Here is a 19,564-nt window from a genome sequence, read left to right on the forward strand (position 1 = left end):
TAAACGGCCAAGTGATATGCTCATAGTCTGCTGTATGATCAACTAGGATTAAATGAGCCTTGCGCATTACTCTCTACTTTATTTTGAACTGTTTTTTTGTTATTATTCATGAATTAAAAAGCCTCCAAACAATGCTTTGTGGAAATATTCACTATCCTAATAAACTCTTAAGAATCGAATTGAACAGTTTGGCTTTAACTAAGAGAGAAAATTTCAACACCAGAGACGTAGTACTTCTCACCTACTGAGATAGATTTGAAGATTTCCTCAGCATCAGTGTTCTTCCCTTGGACAAAGCTAATCAGAATTCCTTTTCCCACACTTAAAACATGCACTTGTGGAAAAGGCTATCCACCATCATATTTGACCAATATCAAGAGGGTTACAAGAATTTCAGCATGGTACTCGCTAGAGCTATCCGTAGTACTTATATTAGTTTACTTTCCAGTTTAATATTCTAAAGGCTCCAACTCATCATTACAAAACAATTTTCCCTTCCTGCATTTGCTTCTAAAGGCTTTATCATGCTGCAGAGCAATCATTCTATTAGTGGTGTCACTATGCCAAAAAGGTGATCATACGACACACATCAGACGACAGAAGCCTAATTTTCTGTCGTCTCAATTTTTCAGACGACATAAAAATGTAATTATGTTGTCTGAATACTCACTGAAACACACTTTTTTCATTTTGAATAAGAGGGTGGCATTCAGACAACATAATAACATTGTTAGTTCAAGATAGAAATATAACTATCATTTTCATTCATCTGAAGCCGAGAAGGTAGTCATATTCAGACAACGGTGATAAGAAAATTCTGTTGTCTGAATATAAATTGTTGAAATTTTGGAATTCTCCCTCCATGCTCGTTTGACCATTTCCCTCTCAAAATGGTCAAACCCTAGTTGAGTCAAAAGACCAGTAACATTCAAACAACAGATTTAAAGAAATTGTGTTGTCCGATCAATTTTTTAATTTCGGTATTTTCTTTTTCCTTTGAAAGTCCCATGTCCTTAAGCCTGATATTTTTTTCATTTGGGCTAAAACTCTCAAGTCTCGAGTAGAGTTTCTCTTTGGGTCACCCACTCACCCCTTCTCCATCACTCTTCCGCTCTAGCTGTTTCTTTCCCACATAACTCATCACCCCATAGCTGTTTCTCCATCTATGAACGAGGAACTAGTGTAGCTTTTGGGTACTCGAATCCAAAAGCCCCAACTACATTTTTCTCTCTCTTTACTCGTTAGATCACCCGTTCGTCCAACCCTAGAAGGCTAGAATCGTAAAAAACTAGATTAGTTGCAATAGCCATGCCATCTCTGCCATGGACCCAAAAGCCGTGAAATCGGACTTGGTCTTCATCCTCGACTACGGCTCCCATACACCCACCTCATCACTTGCCGCATCTGATCCCTCTCCGTCTTCTCCCTCACCATCTCCTACACCAGCCCCCTCAAGGCCATCACCGACCTCAACCCCAGCGTTGTCATCCTCTCCGGCAGTCCCCATTCCGTCCACACCGACGACTCCCCCAACTTCCCAGCCGGGTTCACCGAGTGGGTCAGAGGCCCACGACTTCTTCGTCCGCGGAATCTGCTATGGCTTGCAACTGATTGTGCAGAAGCTTGGCGGGGTGGTTAGGGCTGGGAAGAAGCAAGACTATGGCAAGATGGAGATTGTGGTGGAGAGCAATTCGGGGATTTTCCGGGACCAAGAGGGTTGGGGATACCCAGGGGTTCAGGGTGATGGAGCTGAGCTAGCAGGGAGTGGTGGCCGCCTGTTAATGCTTGGATCCGTTGGGGATCTAATTAACGATAAGTAAGAGAAAGAGAGAGAGAATGACACAAGATATATAGTGGTTCGTCTCCCGCCTTAGCGGGAAACTACGTCCACTTGAAAGCTTATACTAGTGTGTCGAGCCTTGCGGCCTAACAAGATTACAAGAGATGTAATGGGATTGGATTGGAATGGTGTTTAAGTGGGAGGAGGCATTCCTTTTATAGGTGAAGGAATGCTTCTCCTTTACATTTTCTTAGATGTGGGACAAGAAACCACTATTCTAGTCTAGAGAAGCATATTGTGGAGGCAACTTGGCAAGGCCGGAAAGGTGACTTCCCGGCGACGGATTTGCGACTTCCGGATACCGTAGCGTAGCTTGAACATAGGGCTACAAGATGCAAGTAGCGGTTGGGCCTCACCACGGCTTGTGGGTGTCCCAAAGAGGGTGTTAATTATGCTTGGTGAGATAGCAAACTAGTGTCACTAGTAGAGGTATCTACAAGTCCCCGAAGTCCCCAAGTAAGAGGTGCTTCTTGGTTGGGAAGTTATACACATGATGTCACCAAGCATAAGAAAACCGGGCGGTACGGAGCCCCTACAAGTCCCCGAACTCCGTAAGCAAGAAGGGACTCGTAAACCTGCACAACAAAGACAAAAAACAGGCATATGTAGAATGCTCGTTGCATTGGGCAACAAATGTGAGTTGCATTGATATGCGTTGGCATATATGAGCGTAATAGTGCGCATATGGTCGTGTGAGAAAATGAATTGCATATGATAAATGCGTGACGCGCGCAAGGAGACGAACGAGGTCGAGTTTGACGGGGTTATGCTCGCGAGATGCAAGTTGCATGAGCGCCGCGGAGGTATGTATTTGTAACTCATGAACGATGATCGCGAGTACGGTTGTGTTTGTTTGGTTGTCTCTCGTATTAATGGAACGCGAAAAGAATTTTGATTTGTCGCAATCGGTAAACGACAAATGGTAGAAAAATTCAATGTTCCATTAACGTGTAGTGTGTCGAGTGGACATGAGTGTAAAGCTCGAGGATTGCCGGGAAGGCATGAGCGGAAAGCTCGGGGGTGCCGGGAAGGCATGAGCGGAAGCTCGGGGGTGCCGGGGAGGCATGAGCGGAAAGCTCGGGGGTGCCGGGAAGGCATGAGCGGAAGCTCGGGGGTGCCGGGGAGGCATGAGCGGAAGCTCGGGGTGCCGGGAAGGCATGAACGGGAAGCTCGGGGGTGCCGGGAAGGCATGAGCCGAAGCTCGGGGTGCCGGGAAGGCATGAGCGGAAGCTCGGGGTGCCGGGAAGGCATGAGCAGGAAGCTCGTGAGCGGAAGCTCAAGGGTTGCCGGGAAGGCATGAGCGGAAGCTCGGGGTGCCGCGAAGGCATGAGCGGAAGCTCGGGGGTTGCCGGGAAGGCATGAGCGGAAGCTCGGGGTGCCGCGAAGGCATGAGCGGAAGCTCGGGGTGCCGCGAAGGCATGAGCGGAAGCTCGGGGTGCCGCGAAGGCATGAGCGGGAAGCTCGTGAGCGCAAGCTCAAGGGTTGCCGGGAAGGCATGAGCGGAAGCTCGGGATGCCGGGAAGGCATGAGCGGGAAGCTCGTGAACGGAAGCTCGGGGGTTGCCGGGAAGGCATTAACGGGTAGCTCGACGGTGATTCCCTGAGGCATGAGCGTGACCGTTGCTAATTATGTTGGGCTGTATGTACAAGTCCCCGAAGTCCCCAGTCAAGGAGGGTGTTCTTGCGGGTTGATACCAAAGCGTAGCTTTGTGCCGTATATCAAGCATAATTAGTGCGAGTGCGTCGTCCATCTAGAATTGTTAGAGCGAACGCTTTTGCCCTTTCGGGTGGGCCCCTGCTAGGCCCTGCGAGGAGTCCCCCACTCCTGGCTATAGACCTCCGGATGGTCAGAAAATTGTTTGATGAGGGGAGCTGCGCGGAGCAGAGGGTGTTGGGTAGCGAGCCCAATCTTAGGTACCCAAGCGTCGGGGTTAACTGCCGGATCAATGGCTGCCGTGGGCTGTGTTAACTAGTCCCTAGCTGTTTTCTCGAAGGAGAAACTTGACTGCAATGCCGCGTAGCAGTCATTGTCATTATGAGGCGTTGCCTTACCGCCTGGCGGTTGTTTGAAAAATGATAAACACATAGAGCAAGTAATAAAATTTTGTTTGAGTGTCCCATACTTATTTAATTTTTGCAATTAAAATAGAAGCATGGTATATGTGTATAGCATGTACTTGTAATGTGGATGCTAATATCATTTTTGCATTTTTGTAGATATGCTAATGGATCATTGAGATCGGTATGTGAAGCATGGCATATCTAGTACGTGAGATCTAGAAAGTGTTGCCAAATCTACGAAATGTTGTTGGCATGCTCAAAAGTTTATGGAAGCATGTAAAAGCATATCAAGTGTGATATTCTATAAGCATGCTTAGAAGTAGTAAAAGCATGTGATTGGCATGGCATTAGCTCAATTTGAAAGAGCGTAAAAGATAAGATATAGCGACTTATCTTATGCCAAGTTGGAGGCTAGCGGAGTTGGCCGAGCATGACGGTCCATTGCCTTGGTGGATAAAGTGCTCCGAGAATGTATGTCAACTCGTAGTTGAGGTTGAATGCTCGACAGAAATAATTGAATTTCCTTGAAACAAAATATATGATTAATATGTGGATTTGTAAAATCAACACCAATAGCTTGCATATGTCCTTTGATAAAGTTTTAAGCAAAGTGTATAAGTTGACATGAGATATTGAACTTAGATAGGCATAAATGTCATTTACACACGAAGAACAATGTGTCAAAGTATGAATGAGTACTTGTTGGTAGATTGCTAGCCCATAAATATAATCATATTGTCACAAGGTAATGAAGCCATGCAAAATGCATTTTCAGATTGTGAGCTACTGCCACTGACCATAAACTCATAGTAATGTAGAATTTGGTAGGGATATTGATTGAGACATTTGAATATTTGAAGAGAGCATTTAATTGATGTCATGCTGAATAGTAACTTCGGTACACATGTTTGGAGGATTATATGCATGGCACATGCATAATTTTGAACTAGCATAGTAATTGAAACACGTTGACTATGCCAACGCCGCCTGGGCTTAGCAAGCATCACGTTGTGGTAGCCATACTTTAATTCGAACTGGTGTATTGCACATGTGAGCTACTGAGCTAGTCTGTGGCATTTTCCACTTAGAGCATGCATATAATCATCTCAACTATATATAATTATATGTGTATGTGTCGAGAGTGAATTGCCATCGATATCAATAGACATGCCAATAAACAAATGTTATTTCTGTTGGGCATAATATGGCATTGCTAGCATATTTATATTAATATATGGACGGTGATGAGTTTGAATCATGGCATCATAAATATAGTAAATATATATGTGAGGCTGTGATGCAAATGTTGTTTGCACTAATACCAAAAGTATTAGTATCAGGAGCATATGGGCCATGCCTTATAATAAATAGGGTGCCTGTCAGATAGTGGTATAGCTATTAGTAGCGTTTAAATTATAAGCCATGCCTCTGCAAAGGCACGTGTGTAGCACAGAAAAGGATAGCAAGACTTATCTTATGGCTGTCCTTGCTGCAGAACTTCAAAACTTCGAAGTAGGCAGGCGTTCAAAACTTAAACCCAGAGAAATTCAAAGTAGGCGGTGGAAGAAGAAGATGAGCCCAACCCAGTCATCACGGATGACGCCGATGCATGGCTGATTACTGGCAATTGATGGCTTCTGTTGAAGTTTTCGTGAAAGGCCAGAGATGAACGATGCCGGTGACGGCGGGCATTGTGCTCGTGCGCAGAGAGAAGACATGGTGAACGCTGCACAGTCAAGCTCAGTGTCCAAGAGTTTTGGGTGTGCCGGTAGAATTTCTGGGTGTGAAGAGAAGATGTTGGTGTGTGGCCAAGAACTTCTGGCGGTTTTCTGAGATGACTACACCGGCGGTGCGTCAAGATTGTTAGCGGATGGTGCTTGGCGGTAATGAGCAAGTGGAGCGTTAGTCTTGGGTGAGTTGTGGCCAGCGGGTGGTTTTCCGGCAGAGGATGGCTAGCGGTCAGCGGAGAAGGATAGCCTGACAGCTGGGGGAGGAGGCCGGTTCCTCTGGTTTGAGGCTAGCGGTTCCGCCGGTGGGGCCGCTGAGGTTGGCTAGTGGCAGAAGCGCGGGTTAGTAGAAGCTCAGGTCAGCGGTGTACAGTTCGGCGGAGCCTCTCCGGTGGTGAAGTTCAGCGGAGGCTGCTCGGTGGTGCAGTCTGGCGGAGGAGTTCGACGCTGATGGGCGGGCTTGGAGCTCGGCAGAGGCTACGAGTTCAGCGGAGCTGGAGTGCAGCGGAGAAGCTTGCTTGAGGTGTCTAGCGGAGGTATTGACGCTGGTGTTGGCTAGCGGGGTTTGGATGGCCCAACTCGTGGTGGAGTTCAGCGGAGCTGGGTTTTGTCAGCTGTGGTCTTGGTTGGCGGAAGTGATGACTAGCGGAAGTCGACTTGCGAGTGTAGTCCTGCTAGCGGAGGTCATGAGGTCAGCGGAACCCTTCTTGGGCGGAGAGTGCCTGGTGCTTAGTATTGACGGAGGAATTTACCGCGCTGCCGCCGACATAGCTCGGCGGAGGAATTGTTCAGCGGAACTTTCCGGCGGAGGCCTGGGACACCAGCGGAGTTTACTGATGCTCCGTCAAGGCCGTGAGCCTCTGGAGCTAGCGGTGCTGTTTTGCCGCTGATGATGTTGGGCGGAAGATGTCGGTGCTGCCGCTGTCGGAGGTACTCCCAAGCTCCAAAAGAGGATAGCCGGCGGTGATGATGGGCAGCGGCACAGTCGCGCTGAAGAGCTGGCGAAAGGGCTCGCCGGCGGAAGATGCTCGGTTGGTCGCTGAGCGCTAGTGGGTCTTGAGAGCTGTTGCTGTCGGTTCCGCTAGTGGTGTTTAGCGGAGGCTCGGTGCCGGCGGAGTGTCGTGAAGGTGGCAGCGAGCTGTGATCGCCGCAGGAGGTAGCGGTATACAGTTCAGCGGGGCGCTGATGACTGAAGAATGCCAAAGGGTGTCCAGAGCAAATCTCTGGGTGTCCAGAGCAATTTGACACATAATTATTATTATTATTTTTTTTGGTTTGCCAGCGTTGACTTTTTTGAGTTGGGCGTTGACCAGCCTTGACTGGCGTTGACCGAATGTTGATCGGCCCATACGTTGGTGTTTTGATCAATTTCTGCAAGTTTTGACCACTCCTTGGGCATTGACCAGACTAGCTCGGTGTTGACCGGCCCTCAAGGTGCAAGTTACCGCTAAGAATTTCAATTATATAACTCAAAGAAAGAAATTATTTTGAGCTCGGTTAAGATGACTTAACTCAATGGTAAGTGACTAAGCCTTTGTGTTGGCTTCCCACAGACGGCGCCAATGTTAATGCTTGGATCCGTTGGGGATCTAATTAATGATAAGTAAGAGAAAGAGAGAGAGAATGACACAAGATATATAGTGGTTCGTCTCCCGCCTTAGCGGGAAACTACGTCCACTTGAAAGCTTATACTAGTGTGTCGAGCCTTGCGGCCTAACAAGATTACAAGAGATGTAATGGGATTGGATTGGAATGGTGTTTAAGTGGGAGGAGGCATTCCTTTTATAGGTGAAGGAATGCTTCTCCTTTACATTTTCTTAGATGTGGGACAAGAAACCACTATTCTAGTCTAGAGAAGCATATTGTGGAGGCAACTTGGCAAGGCCGGAAAGGTGACTTCCCGGCGACGGATTTGCGACTTCCGGATACCGTAGCGTAGCTTGAACATAGGGCTACAAGATGCAAGTAGCGGTTGGGCCTCACCACGGCTTGTGGGTGTCCCAAAGAGGGTGTTAATTATGCTTGGTGAGATAGCAAACTAGTGTCACTAGTAGAGGTATCTACACCGCCATTGAAAGCCTAGAAAGGAGGTTCTATGGGCTGCAGTACCACCCTGAGATATTATTTCAATGGACTTGTTATCATGTGCTTTCAACATTTTTGTTATGTATGTTGCCGAATTGGACTTTGATGAAACCCGCAATGTTTGTTATGACTTTCATATCTAGTAAATATGAATGGTTTTTGGTTCCTTCTGATTTCCCACAGAAAAAGTCATGTAGTAGAAGTCTCTGTTTCTATTTCAAAGTGTGTCACCTTCTGTGTGTTATAATGTGATGGAAAGGAATGTTAGCAGTTGCTTTTAATGTTGACTGTTTGTTTTTTTTTTTTAAGTTTTCCTTGATTGAAAATTTCAATTGTTATTAGCAATTATAACTGCTTCAGTGAATGAGATTCGTAAATAGGGAATGGGAAAGAATGGGTTTTGGGAAGAGAAATGGGTCAGGGGGAGTATTTTTCTCTCATTCCTTTCGTTATTTGCAGATAATCTCAAAAAATGATAGTTTTTTAATTGCCAAAATGTGTGTCAACTCCTATAATGTATGTTCTTCCTCTGAGTTGGGATTTCAGACTTCGATAAACCTAAAGACCTGTAAGTTGAGGAACTCATTACACTATTATCTTAAATTGAGTGAGTGATGCTTATCCCATCTAGATTAGATTGATAGGAGAAGGTGGATTCCTCCTGTAATCTGCAGATGAAGTGTACACCCTCTCTCTAGTCGAGTTTCCTACCAAAAGAAGTTTGCTGAGCTTGTTGTTAAACTTTCTTTCACAAGTTACCCCAGACACTGCATGCGTTGTAGATTCAATGCCATGCATCATTGTTAAACTTCTTTTATATATCCCTTTCAATTGTACTTGCTACCTGGTTTGACTATTACATTTTACTTGGAGATTATTTGTTATTATTTTGGAATAGCCTATTCTTGAGCTTGTATCTCCAGACTTGCTATGATTGTGTTTGTTTCCTTTTCGTTTAGAAGAACCGGCCATGTTTCACATTTCTATCAACTTGATTGTAAAACTGCAAGTATGCTGCATTATCAAAAGAAGAGTGGGAAGAACAATTCGCAAGTATAAACTGCAAGTATGCTGCATTACTTGGAGATTATAGTTTTATTCTGAAGCATAAACAACGCAGGTTGTTAAAGTGAAATCAGCCATCTCAAGGTCTGGTTCATTCTCTATTATATATATCGATCTTATTTGCTTTACCGGAAAAGAAAAAAAACATTTGGGACAAGCTGTGATTAATTAGTTATCTTTTTGATTGGCTTTTATATATTGTTTATAATCAACATGCATTTATGCAGAGTGGATTTAGATTATGGCAGCACTCACAGTTCTTATTTTAGTATCCGTTTGATAATCTCAAACCATTTCATGGCTCCACTTTTTCTAATTTTTGGTTGTACACAATGAGACATGGTAGTTAATTAACTGTTATAATTATCTGTTGGATCATTGTATGGAATTGATCAAAGGTCTTTTGCTGTTATTAGCTGAGTTGATTGAATGAGTTGCGAGAAAAAGATTGGTAGAATAAGATTAGTGTTTCTGTCTTAGTTCGATGAGATCAAGTTAGATATTTTCTGCTAAAAAGACAATTCTTTTTGTTTTTCTTTTTAAATAGATAGGGTGTTGTGTTTAGATTCATCAAATGTAGGTTCTTTTGGGTAAGTAAAACTCCTTTGCTGACAAAGTCAGATATCACCAGATATTTGAGGGATTGTGAATATGAAACAAACTTAGTCCTCTGCTGCATCTTCTTTTGCTTTACCAAGCCTTTTCTCTACTCTTTTCCCAGCTTTCCATCACCTGGGTATGTACCTTCCACTATAAATAATTGCTTCACAGGCAGCTGGACCTTTATTTCAAAATTTCATTTCTATTTGAACATTATGTCCACATTAAGAAAGGGGGAGTTCTAAGAGAGAAAATATTGATTACTGTTATGCTTCATTGATATGATTGCCTCTTATTTGTGGTTTCTGCTTCAGACCGGTTTTCCTTATACTTTCAACTGAATTCATAGACTCTTTTTTTGCATGTTCATGATCTTCATAGCTATAGTTTGTGTTCGATATGAATTATATGATAGATTTCTATTCTTAAAAGCTGTATGCTTAATTTTTCTCTTTGTCAATTGCATCATTTATTCTTCTTTGTATGATATCCTTATTTCTACTTTTTATTGTATTGCAGGTCTGTTAGCAAGAAGAAATAGGTGAGATTTCATGTTTGTGTGACTCAACTTAAAATATAGTTTTACGATGGGTATTCTAAGTGTCTTAACTCTTTTCTTATTTAATTCAACATTATACTTATCAAATATAATACAAGAAAATGAAGTATTTCTCACATACAAATAATATGGCATCCAGAAAGAAAATATCTCAAGAAGAATAAATGCAAATAGATTAGCTTATTGAAAATAGGTGCTTCCTCGGTTCATACACAGTAGATCATACATAGAATAATTCATATTCCAGTTGTTTGCTTTTTTATTTTTAAACATATTCCAGTTTATTGCTTTTATAATTCATGTTTTGTCGTCTTTCATCGGTTATGGATTTATGTTTTGTGCTCTCTGCTACTTTGTGTGTGTGTTTTTTTTTTTTACTGGAGAACAGTTTTTCGGTGTATGTTTTAGTAGTGGAGTTGAGTTTTGATGGCTTTGTATGGCTTTTCGATTGCTGGTTGGTTTCTGATATGAAATCACTACTCACTGAATCAGTAAATGATAGTTTTTTTGTTTTTGTTTTTGGTGATTTAGGTGTCAAGTGCTGGGTATGGTCACAATCTGAACTGTTCAAAGGTGCAATCATCCATCTTTGGGGCTTCTATCTCAACCTGGTCGTCTTTACAGTTGAGTAATCAGCTCTCATTTTTTATTTTATTTTTTATTTAGTTTGTTTGGGAATTCCAGGCTATGTTCTCCTTCCTTAATTTCATTATCTTGCATACCGACTCCTTTGAACATCTAAAGCGTTGCTCTTCATTGAAATGAGTTTCCTATTTTCTGTCTTGAGCTTTGTTTTTGTGTGTCTATATAATTTAGGATGTTGATCGATATGGGCTTCACTGCTAGCATCATTGTTCATTAGTGGATTGCTCTGTTTCAAATTTAGTGTGGTTGTGAATATGAGATTTATACGAAATTAGATTAACAGCCAAATCAGAACTCCATAACGTTACCAAGAAAACACTAAATTTTAATTTCTAGCATCTATTTATGCATGTCGACAAATTTATAAGAAAGCACATGTCGACCTTCTTAGTGCGGATCCCCGAAAACTTTTAAGGTCTCTCTCCTCATGGATTGAAATTTTCTTCCAAGAGTTTTTTTATGGGTTTAATTTCTGAATTAGAGTTCCAATTTCACTTGTGTTTAATTTCTGAATAGTTGATGGTAAAACTCTTTCATTATCTTTTATAGCTTTATCTATAAAAATTTGCTGATCGAACAAAACGCACATCGTTTCTCTGGTCATTTCTCAATTCTTCTATGACTACTTTCACATATCCTGTGAATATCTTATCAAGTCTTCCAAAAGCATCAGCATTATTCGAAAGGGAAGGTATGGTGCTTGGACCCCAAATAGACTGAACTGTTTATTTGATTGGAAATTAATCTGTCTTTGTTTTCTTGATTTGAAATCTTATTTGTTTTTCAGTTGAGCTAATAGAAGCGTTTTGTTTTGTTTTGTTTTTGGGTTCTTCATTTCATGTAAAGTTTATGGTACCTTGAATTCTAATTATATTGATTGGAGATACCTTATTTAATTTCAGATTATTCTGTTGATCACTTGATGCTTCTTTCTTCATATGTATTGAGTAGCTTCTGGTCCAAAATCAAGTATTTACAGTCCCACATATTAGAATATAAAACATAATTTACACAGAGCTTGGTATGGTATGAAATTTTGGGCACATCAGGTTATCAAAGTATGGTTATGATGTTAATTTGCTTCTGTATATGTATATGTATATATATATATATATATATATATATATATATATGCGACTGCTCTCTTTGACATAAGTTGACAAGTTTTGATAAGAGGCTGTGCAAAATGTAACTGTATTGTCATGTCTTTTGAGCCCAATGGCCTTGATTATGGCTCAAGTTCAAGGTACAGAAAACACATTGAGAGCTGATAGACGATATTGGGCCTTAGTGCTCAAAACATTTGTTCTTCATTTGCGTATGTAAATATCTGGTTAGATTTCTCTGTCATGGAACAATAGTTGTTGGAATGTTTGGTTCTCATTCAAAAATGCATCAAGCATGCCCATGTTTTGTTCCTTTGATGATATCATTAGCCTAATAATTGTTTGGGTTTTGCTTTATACCTTGTAGTTTCAGCATATGCAGTGAAAAATTATATGCAAACTCTGAAGGCAAGTGATTGGCATCTTGAAGGAGCTAGGAGCATTTAATATATTCTACAGCAAAGCCACGGGAGGAGAAGAAAAAACAAATGTCCAAGCTCTAGAGTACATTGTAAATTATTTTGCTAGTTAGCTTCAATAGTTAGGTCTCATGGAATAATTAATGACTATTGTAGATGTATTTTGATGGCTGTAATGGCATTGGAGTTTTCAGAATGAATGCGAACATCAAAGAATGGCAAGAGCAAACTTATATGTGTCATCTGAAATACAAGGCAACAACAAACTTGAAAAACAATATGTTGTTGGAACAGCTGAGAAACAATAGAATAGAATAGAATCACAAATAACTATCCTCTGATATTGATTAAGACAACATAAAATTGTCGCTCAAATGTACATAGAACCACAAATAAGTATCCTCTTATATTGGTTAAGACAACAGATAGTTGTCGCTCAAAGGTACATAGAACCATAAATAACTATCCTCCTATATTGATTAAGACAACAGAAAAATGTAATCTGAACTAAAAAACCACGACAAATATTTGTTATATGTAATAGACATAGACAACATAATAGTTGGATTATTTGTTGTTTTATACACATTCAGACAACATAAAAACGAATTATAAATGTAGCTACAACAACAAATAACTGATGTTTCTTATATTTTCAGACTGCAGTTATATGTAATTGAAACATACTTAAGACCATAATTATTGGTAGTTTATAACCATTACAGACAACAAATAAGTTCTCAGCACCTAATACTTTAGTTCATTCATACCACAGAAAGATCATGAATACTGTCTTTGAAATGACTATTAAACAATAGAAGATAAAGACTGTTGATGTCTGTTTATATATAAGGTAACACATTTCTGTCGTCTGAAATCTTCATAACACACACCTTTACATGTGAGGAATCAATCAGACAACAGAAGACCAAAAACATGTCTGTCGTCTGAGTGCAATCAGACGACAGAGTTTATCTGTCGTCTGATTGCACAAGAGACGGCAGCGCCTCAGACGACAGAAAATCATGCAATCAGACGACAGATAAACTCTGTCGTCTGATTAACTTTTTGGCATAGTGATGTTCTCAAAGTTATTTTAATTTTTGCATCAAGTTATCAATATGTTCTTCTATAGGAAAATTGAATGGGATGAGAAGTCAAAAACAAATATGTTCTTACAGTCATGAAGGATGCACTTTAAATTGCAAGGGAATGAAACATTTGTTACAATATAAGAACATGCAACAACCCTGATAATAACTTCTGTGAGTAAAATCCAATTGTTAATTGTCTTTTGCTCTCTAATTTGAGTTAATAGGGTTTTATATTTTTTGCTCGTTTTCCTCTACTCTCCATATAAATTAACTTCTACTCGATAAGGACCGCTTCATGGCTGCAAATATGATGCCTTGAATTTGTCTTAGTTCAAGCTTCAGTTCTCACCGGCCCACTAAACCTCATTTTTTTAATTATTCTTTTTCTTCTTTTATCTTTTCAAAAGCTTGATCATATAACACCAGCATGATGAGATTCGACATAACATGACTGTCCTACAAGCTTGTATGCATATTTGTTTCTTTTATTTTTTTGCCAACTGTTGCAACAACATACAGAGATTATACAAAACGACTAATTCCAAAAGCCAACACACTTTGTTAAGTAACACAAAGATCTCTACCTTTGTCTCTCTACTTCTCTAGTTACCAACCTAAGTTGGTATGATATGGGGGGAAGTCTAACATAAAGGTATTAAGCCATAATAGAAGTTTTAGTTCCTCTACTTCCTTCACTAATAAGGCAAATGAGGCCGTTGCAGAAGATGTATGAAGTTGCTAACTGGCTTGCCTTTTCTCTTTCATCTACAGGTGCAAAGTCTCAAGGCACCAAGCAGCTTAGACTTATGGAGTGCAGGATGTGCTCATCAATCAGAGAATTCTCAACATGTTCCAACTTTCATGTTCAGGCGTTCAGCCATTGGCTACCTTTCATTATAGTACGTAAAACATAGATACACCTATCATTCTACATAAAATCATACGATATCTGGGCAATCAACTCCAATGACCCGTAAGTACACTCTCAGGAAATCCTTGGAACTTTTATTTCTCGAAAGAATTCAGTTCAACAATTAATATTTGAAAGACGAAACTGAAAAGCATTTCTAGACTTTGTGGACTTCGATAAAAAGAAGTACTAGTCCTCCCATATATTATCCCTCCTTCGATACCGTACAGTTTAAACATTTTTTCATTATATTCTGTGTCGTGGATGCAAAATGGAAAAGGCAAGGTGGAGTCAGAACATACCAAGATCAGATCACAAATAGAACAGATTCATATATGTAACCAAAAACACCAAATTATCATCAAAGAAGAACTTTATATTTCATTAGTCACAAGTTAAGTTACATAAGGAAAGAGATGAACAAAAACAAATGTATATCCTTGTTTCCTTCGTTTCTTTTTCTTGAAATCAACAAAAAATCTTGATCTTTCCGTATATTCTTTAATTACTAGCTATGTGGGAACTGGGAAGATTGAAGCCACCTCCAAGATTGATCAATGATTCAAAAGACGTTAGCAGCTTGAAGAGTCGTTCTTGGCTTTTTGATGAGACCAGAACACTGGGCAGTTCTCTTCATCTTCACAGCTTCAAGATTTTTCACCTCCAAACAATTCAGATACTCTTTCCTCACTTTCTTCATCAGTTTGCTCCCTGCGTTGGATCCACTTCTTTTATTGCTTGAAGAAGAAGGTGGAACCTTATCCAAAACCCTAACTTGCCGGCTTCGTTTCCGGGCGCTTTCTTTCTGATACAGATTCTTCAACCTTTCACCCGCTTCTTTCTCAGCCTCTTCCATTCTCTTCAACTTGGCGTGGTACAATTCCGACCATTTGAAACTCACTTTCTTGATCTTCATCTTCTCGATCACCTCATCTGTGGCTTTAACACCGAAATCTCTCTCGAAGAACTTCTTCCACAGCTTGTCGGTGATGGGACTCAGATCTTTACCTTTGGTGCTCTTCTCGATGTGAACCAACTGGTCTTTGGAGCAGTGTGGTAAGACCTGCTCCAGAAACTTGAAGTGGAGGGACCCAACATCCCCAAGATCGTCTCGATTGTCTATTGCAATGGAGACCCAACGCTCATCAAGACATATCAACTTTACCTCTTCCATTGTGATGATTGTTTTGCGAGTGAAGTGAGTGAGGGCTCTGGTTTCTTTTTGTCTCTTATTTATACGAAAATGAGGTCAGCTTGGTTTCCTTTTCCTTAAGGGATAAGGATAATTAAGGAGTAGTGATCAAGTAACTATCCTTTTCCTTATACCAAATGGCTTCTGCCAAGTAAATAGATTTGCTGTAAAGAAACCTAGATATTAGGTAGCTAGGGTTAAGAAAAATAAGTACGGCTCCCCAAAAATGGTATAGACTATCAATAACTCTGCTCCCATAAAGAGATAACTGGTATAGAGTAGAATGAGGATTTGGATCCGCTAAAGTTAGATTTCGTGTATTTACATAAATTTCATAAAATCTTACTCCTCTTTTTAATCTAATGGGTTTTATTGTGCCACATAAGCTAACATTCATTTCTACACTATTTTTTCTCAATTGAATGTTAACGTCGTTAAGATGTGGTAAAAGAAAGAAAAAAAACCAGTCCTCTTTTGACGAACTGAATGGATGCACTTCTCATATCCCTTATATTATTGGTCTTTCTCTCCTCTTTTCTTTCTCTTATTGGATGCACTTCTCATATCCCTTATATTATTGGTCTTTCTCTCCTCTTTTATTGTGCCACATAAGCTAACATTCATTTCTACACTATTTTTTCTCAATTGAATGTTAACGTCGTTAAGATGTGGTAAAACAAAAAAAAAAGGGAAATGATCATTTACCCAATTTCAGCTTAAAAATTGCCCACTTGCTCCACTAACAGTTTTTTAACCCCATTTACCCAAAACACTCTAAGGGATTATTTCCCTAATACCCAATTAATTCTTTTTATTTAGTTTTGAGACTTTTTGGCCCTCTCCTTCTTTCTCACTTAGAGAGAAAAGTCATCCTTCACCTTGCTATGCTCCGGTGACCAGTGGCCAGCCGCGGAATCCGGCAACCGATGACCGGAATCCTGCGACCTGAATCCCGAATCTGACTACCTGACTGGTGACCGGATTCCCGCGTCTGATTTTATTACCCCCCAATAATACCCAGTAATCATATTATTGCCCCCAATAAACTTGTTATCGGGGATCAATAATTAGTGAAAAATGAAGATGTTTAGAAATTTGAAAGATTTCGGAGGTTTATCTAAATAAATAATTTTATTATTGCCCCCCAATAATCTTATTATTGCCCTAATAAACATTTTATTGCCCCTCAGTAATCTTATTATTGCCCTACAATACTCATATTATTTCCCTCAAGTGAACCAAAATGAATACACTACAGACACAATTGATCAATTTATATGTTCAATTGTAAACGTTCACTTTTTTTTTCCTTTTTTTCCTTCCCCATTCTCGGAGCTCTTCCCATCGAAATCAGAAAAAAAAAAAAAAAAAAAAAAAACCATCAAAATTTTTCTCCTGCCACCCACGCTTCCCCTGTGGACACCCATGCTCCTCCAGCCAGATTCCGACTGGACTACCTTCGTCTTCTCCAGGCCCTCTTCTGCAGTCGCTCACCTGCAGCCCATCTCCTACAGGTCCCAGCCCCAACGCAGCAACACCCCTGCTTGCTCGTCTGTACCGGCCTCATCCTTGCCTGCAGGTGCCCCACGCCGACGCTCTCCACCATCACAGCCACCATCTCTCGACGTCTCCAGATTGGAGGAAACCGAGAAAACCTCTGCACCGATCGGACGTTGGGTGCAGCTGAGGGATTCATGGACCTGATGACGCTCTGTTTGTTCAGCAAATCCAGCTGCTCCACCGAGATCCGACATCCTCATCTGCACCACTGGCGAGTTCACCACCACCTTCAACAACTAGCTCCGGCTCAGCCTGGACAGCACCTCCACATCACCGGTGCTGCAGAAGTTGCGTTTCAGGACAGGCAGGGAGTCGGCGGAGTCGGAGGCGACGATGGGCATGGCATGGAGGGCCACGACCTGAGGCTGGAGGAATCTAACATAGCTATTTTGGTGTCGTCAAAGTCGAGAGAGAGAGAGAGAGATTCTGAGAGGAGAGAGATGATGAGTTTTAATTTGTTTAATGGGGGCAAAACTGTCAATAGTTGTTAGATTGGGTAAATGGGTTAAAAAACTCTTAGTTGAGTTAATGGGCAATTTTAAAGCTGAAATTGGGTAAGTGGTCACGGCCCCAAAAAAAAAGTCAGTCCTCTTTTGACTAACTGAATGGATGCACTTCTCATATCCCTTATATTATTGGTCTTTCTCTCCTCTTTTCTTTCTCTTCCTCTGTCTTCCGGTAACAAAAATGTGTCTCTTTTGCAAGTAATCTTTTTTAATTCTACATATATATTATTCTTTCATGTAATTATGATTTGATTTGATTTTTTTGCTTTCCCTTTAACCTGGCTGCTTTGAAAGTGAGAACATTAATTCTGTCAATGAAACAATCCTGTGTAGTATTGCGCCTTCAACACAAAAGAAGTAAAAATATGGTTATGAAATTTGGCCTTACATGGATGAAAAGAAGAGGCAGACTATGTACTTTGTAGGCTTCAATTCAATTTAAGAACTTTGGATTTGAGATTCGTAGGTCAAAACTTCACCTGGTTACTGCATATCAGATATAGGTTACTCCATATTTGGAATTTGGTGAATAACAATTTCTCAAATAAGTGCAAATCAGATCTAGGTTTTGGTGTAAAGAGACCTAGATATTAGGTAGCTAGGGTTTCTGGAAATAAAGGGTTAATAAAAATAAGTACGGCTCCCAAAAAATGGTATAGACTAGCAATAACTCTGCTCCCATAAAGAGATAACCACCAGTTTAGAGTAGAATGGGGATTTGGATCCTCTAAAGTTAGAAGGATTTGGATCCTCTAAGAGCATCTCCCATGGTAGGCTAAAAGCCAAATGGTTTTAGCTTATCAAAAATAGAATATTTCCTCTAATATACTTTTTTGGCCTACCAACAAAAAACAGTGCTGCCACCGTAGGCCAAATTCTATAAGCCAAAAATCAAATATCATCACATCCAACGGCTATAATTTGAAAATGACTATAATTCCCAGCTCAAAATATATTTTCGAGTATGGTTTTGACAAGGCTATCAATAAAACTAGTCGTTTTAGTTAAATGAAAATAAGTATATCATAAAATTAATGATTACACATTTATTTTAAAAATTCTAAACATCCTTTCATATTGAAGATCTCAACAAGATATTTACAATGATGTAATTTTAATATTTAGTAACATTATAAATAATCCATGTATATAGGAAAAATGATTTTTCTTAAATGTAAAATTCATGTTCTTAAATAAACAAAAAAACAAAGTTAGCAGGGTCCACCATTTGGCTTACCAAATCTGAGCCCAAATTTGGCCTAGCACATTTGAGAAGGCCAAATTTTTTTCTTAGTCCATGGGAAATAGTACGCTCATAATATCATTAATCCTTGATCTGTTCATTGCTTGGTAGCAGGAGGGTATGTAGTGACCTTTTTGGCATGAGTGTCTCTTGAATGAAGTTATCATTCATTCAAAAAAAAAAATTTCTATGGTACATCAAGTATACTAGCGTAGACAATCATAAAAAAAAAAAAAAATTGAAATTGACAATCAGGTTTGTCATTTTGGGTCTGAGATCAATTAGAGTTCAAGTTCCCATCAAACTCAGGTTTTGAGGATAAGAAAGGGAGGCGGGGAGGTTAATAGCCTCTCAAATTGATAAGAAGTAAAAGAAAGAAGGAATGATGGTAAGGTCACAATGACGGAAAGACTTCATAAGACCTTAACACACCCAAATTCAACGAAGCCTCTATGGCTTGGGATTCCATTATCAACGTCCCTCGCCGAAGCAAAGTGGATTTCTTCTCTCCATAGCTCCAAGCTGTTTTGCAGCCTTTCAACTTCAACCATGGGTGACAAACACCCAAGAGAAACTGCACTCCATGGGCATGTCCTCTAGTCGGGATGGGTTCAAGGAGGATTTTGGTTGGAGGATGCAAACAACAAGAGGGCGTCTCAAGGCCCGAAAGACAGTGACAGACTCAAGGAGGAAGATCAAAATTGGTGTCACCGATCTTTGGCGTGGAATGGGGTGGACTGCATCTCAGCCTCTGAGGCTTGTAGGCAACGCAATGCTTTTAGTATGCTTCTGGAAGTTAGAGCGGTGAAGAGAAGAGTGTCTCTGGTTCAATTTTGGATGGGTGTTGAAGGCGGCGAAGGGGCGCTCGGAGTTGAGGTTTTTCTGGTTGCAAGGGCTCGCCGCACAACAATGATTGATTTCATGCTACAATATGTTAAGATGACGGTGATAGG

General features: G+C 40.5%; 1 protein-coding gene and 1 long non-coding RNA gene across 2 annotated transcripts; one reads left to right on the forward strand and one right to left on the reverse strand.

The window, feature by feature from the left end:
• The first annotated feature begins 8,675 nt into the window (after window positions 1-8,675).
• On the forward strand, window positions 8,676-12,298 carry LOC112166575. Its single transcript, XR_002923325.2, has 4 exons — window positions 8,676-8,861; window positions 9,897-9,918; window positions 10,468-10,559; window positions 12,055-12,298. It is a non-coding gene; the product is annotated as an uncharacterized LOC112166575 (long non-coding RNA).
• A 2,374-nt stretch (window positions 12,299-14,672) lies between these two features.
• LOC112163805 lies at window positions 14,673-15,284 on the reverse strand. Its single transcript, XM_024300063.1, has one exon. It carries the CDS (start codon window positions 15,282-15,284, stop codon window positions 14,673-14,675), a length of 612 nt encoding a protein of 203 aa, XP_024155831.1.
• Window positions 15,285-19,564: the final 4,280 nt, after the last annotated feature.

The sequence above is a fragment of the Rosa chinensis genome, chromosome 5 (assembly GCF_002994745.2).
Source record: "Rosa chinensis cultivar Old Blush chromosome 5, RchiOBHm-V2, whole genome shotgun sequence".
In the NCBI taxonomy this organism is placed as follows: domain Eukaryota; kingdom Viridiplantae; phylum Streptophyta; class Magnoliopsida; order Rosales; family Rosaceae; genus Rosa; species Rosa chinensis.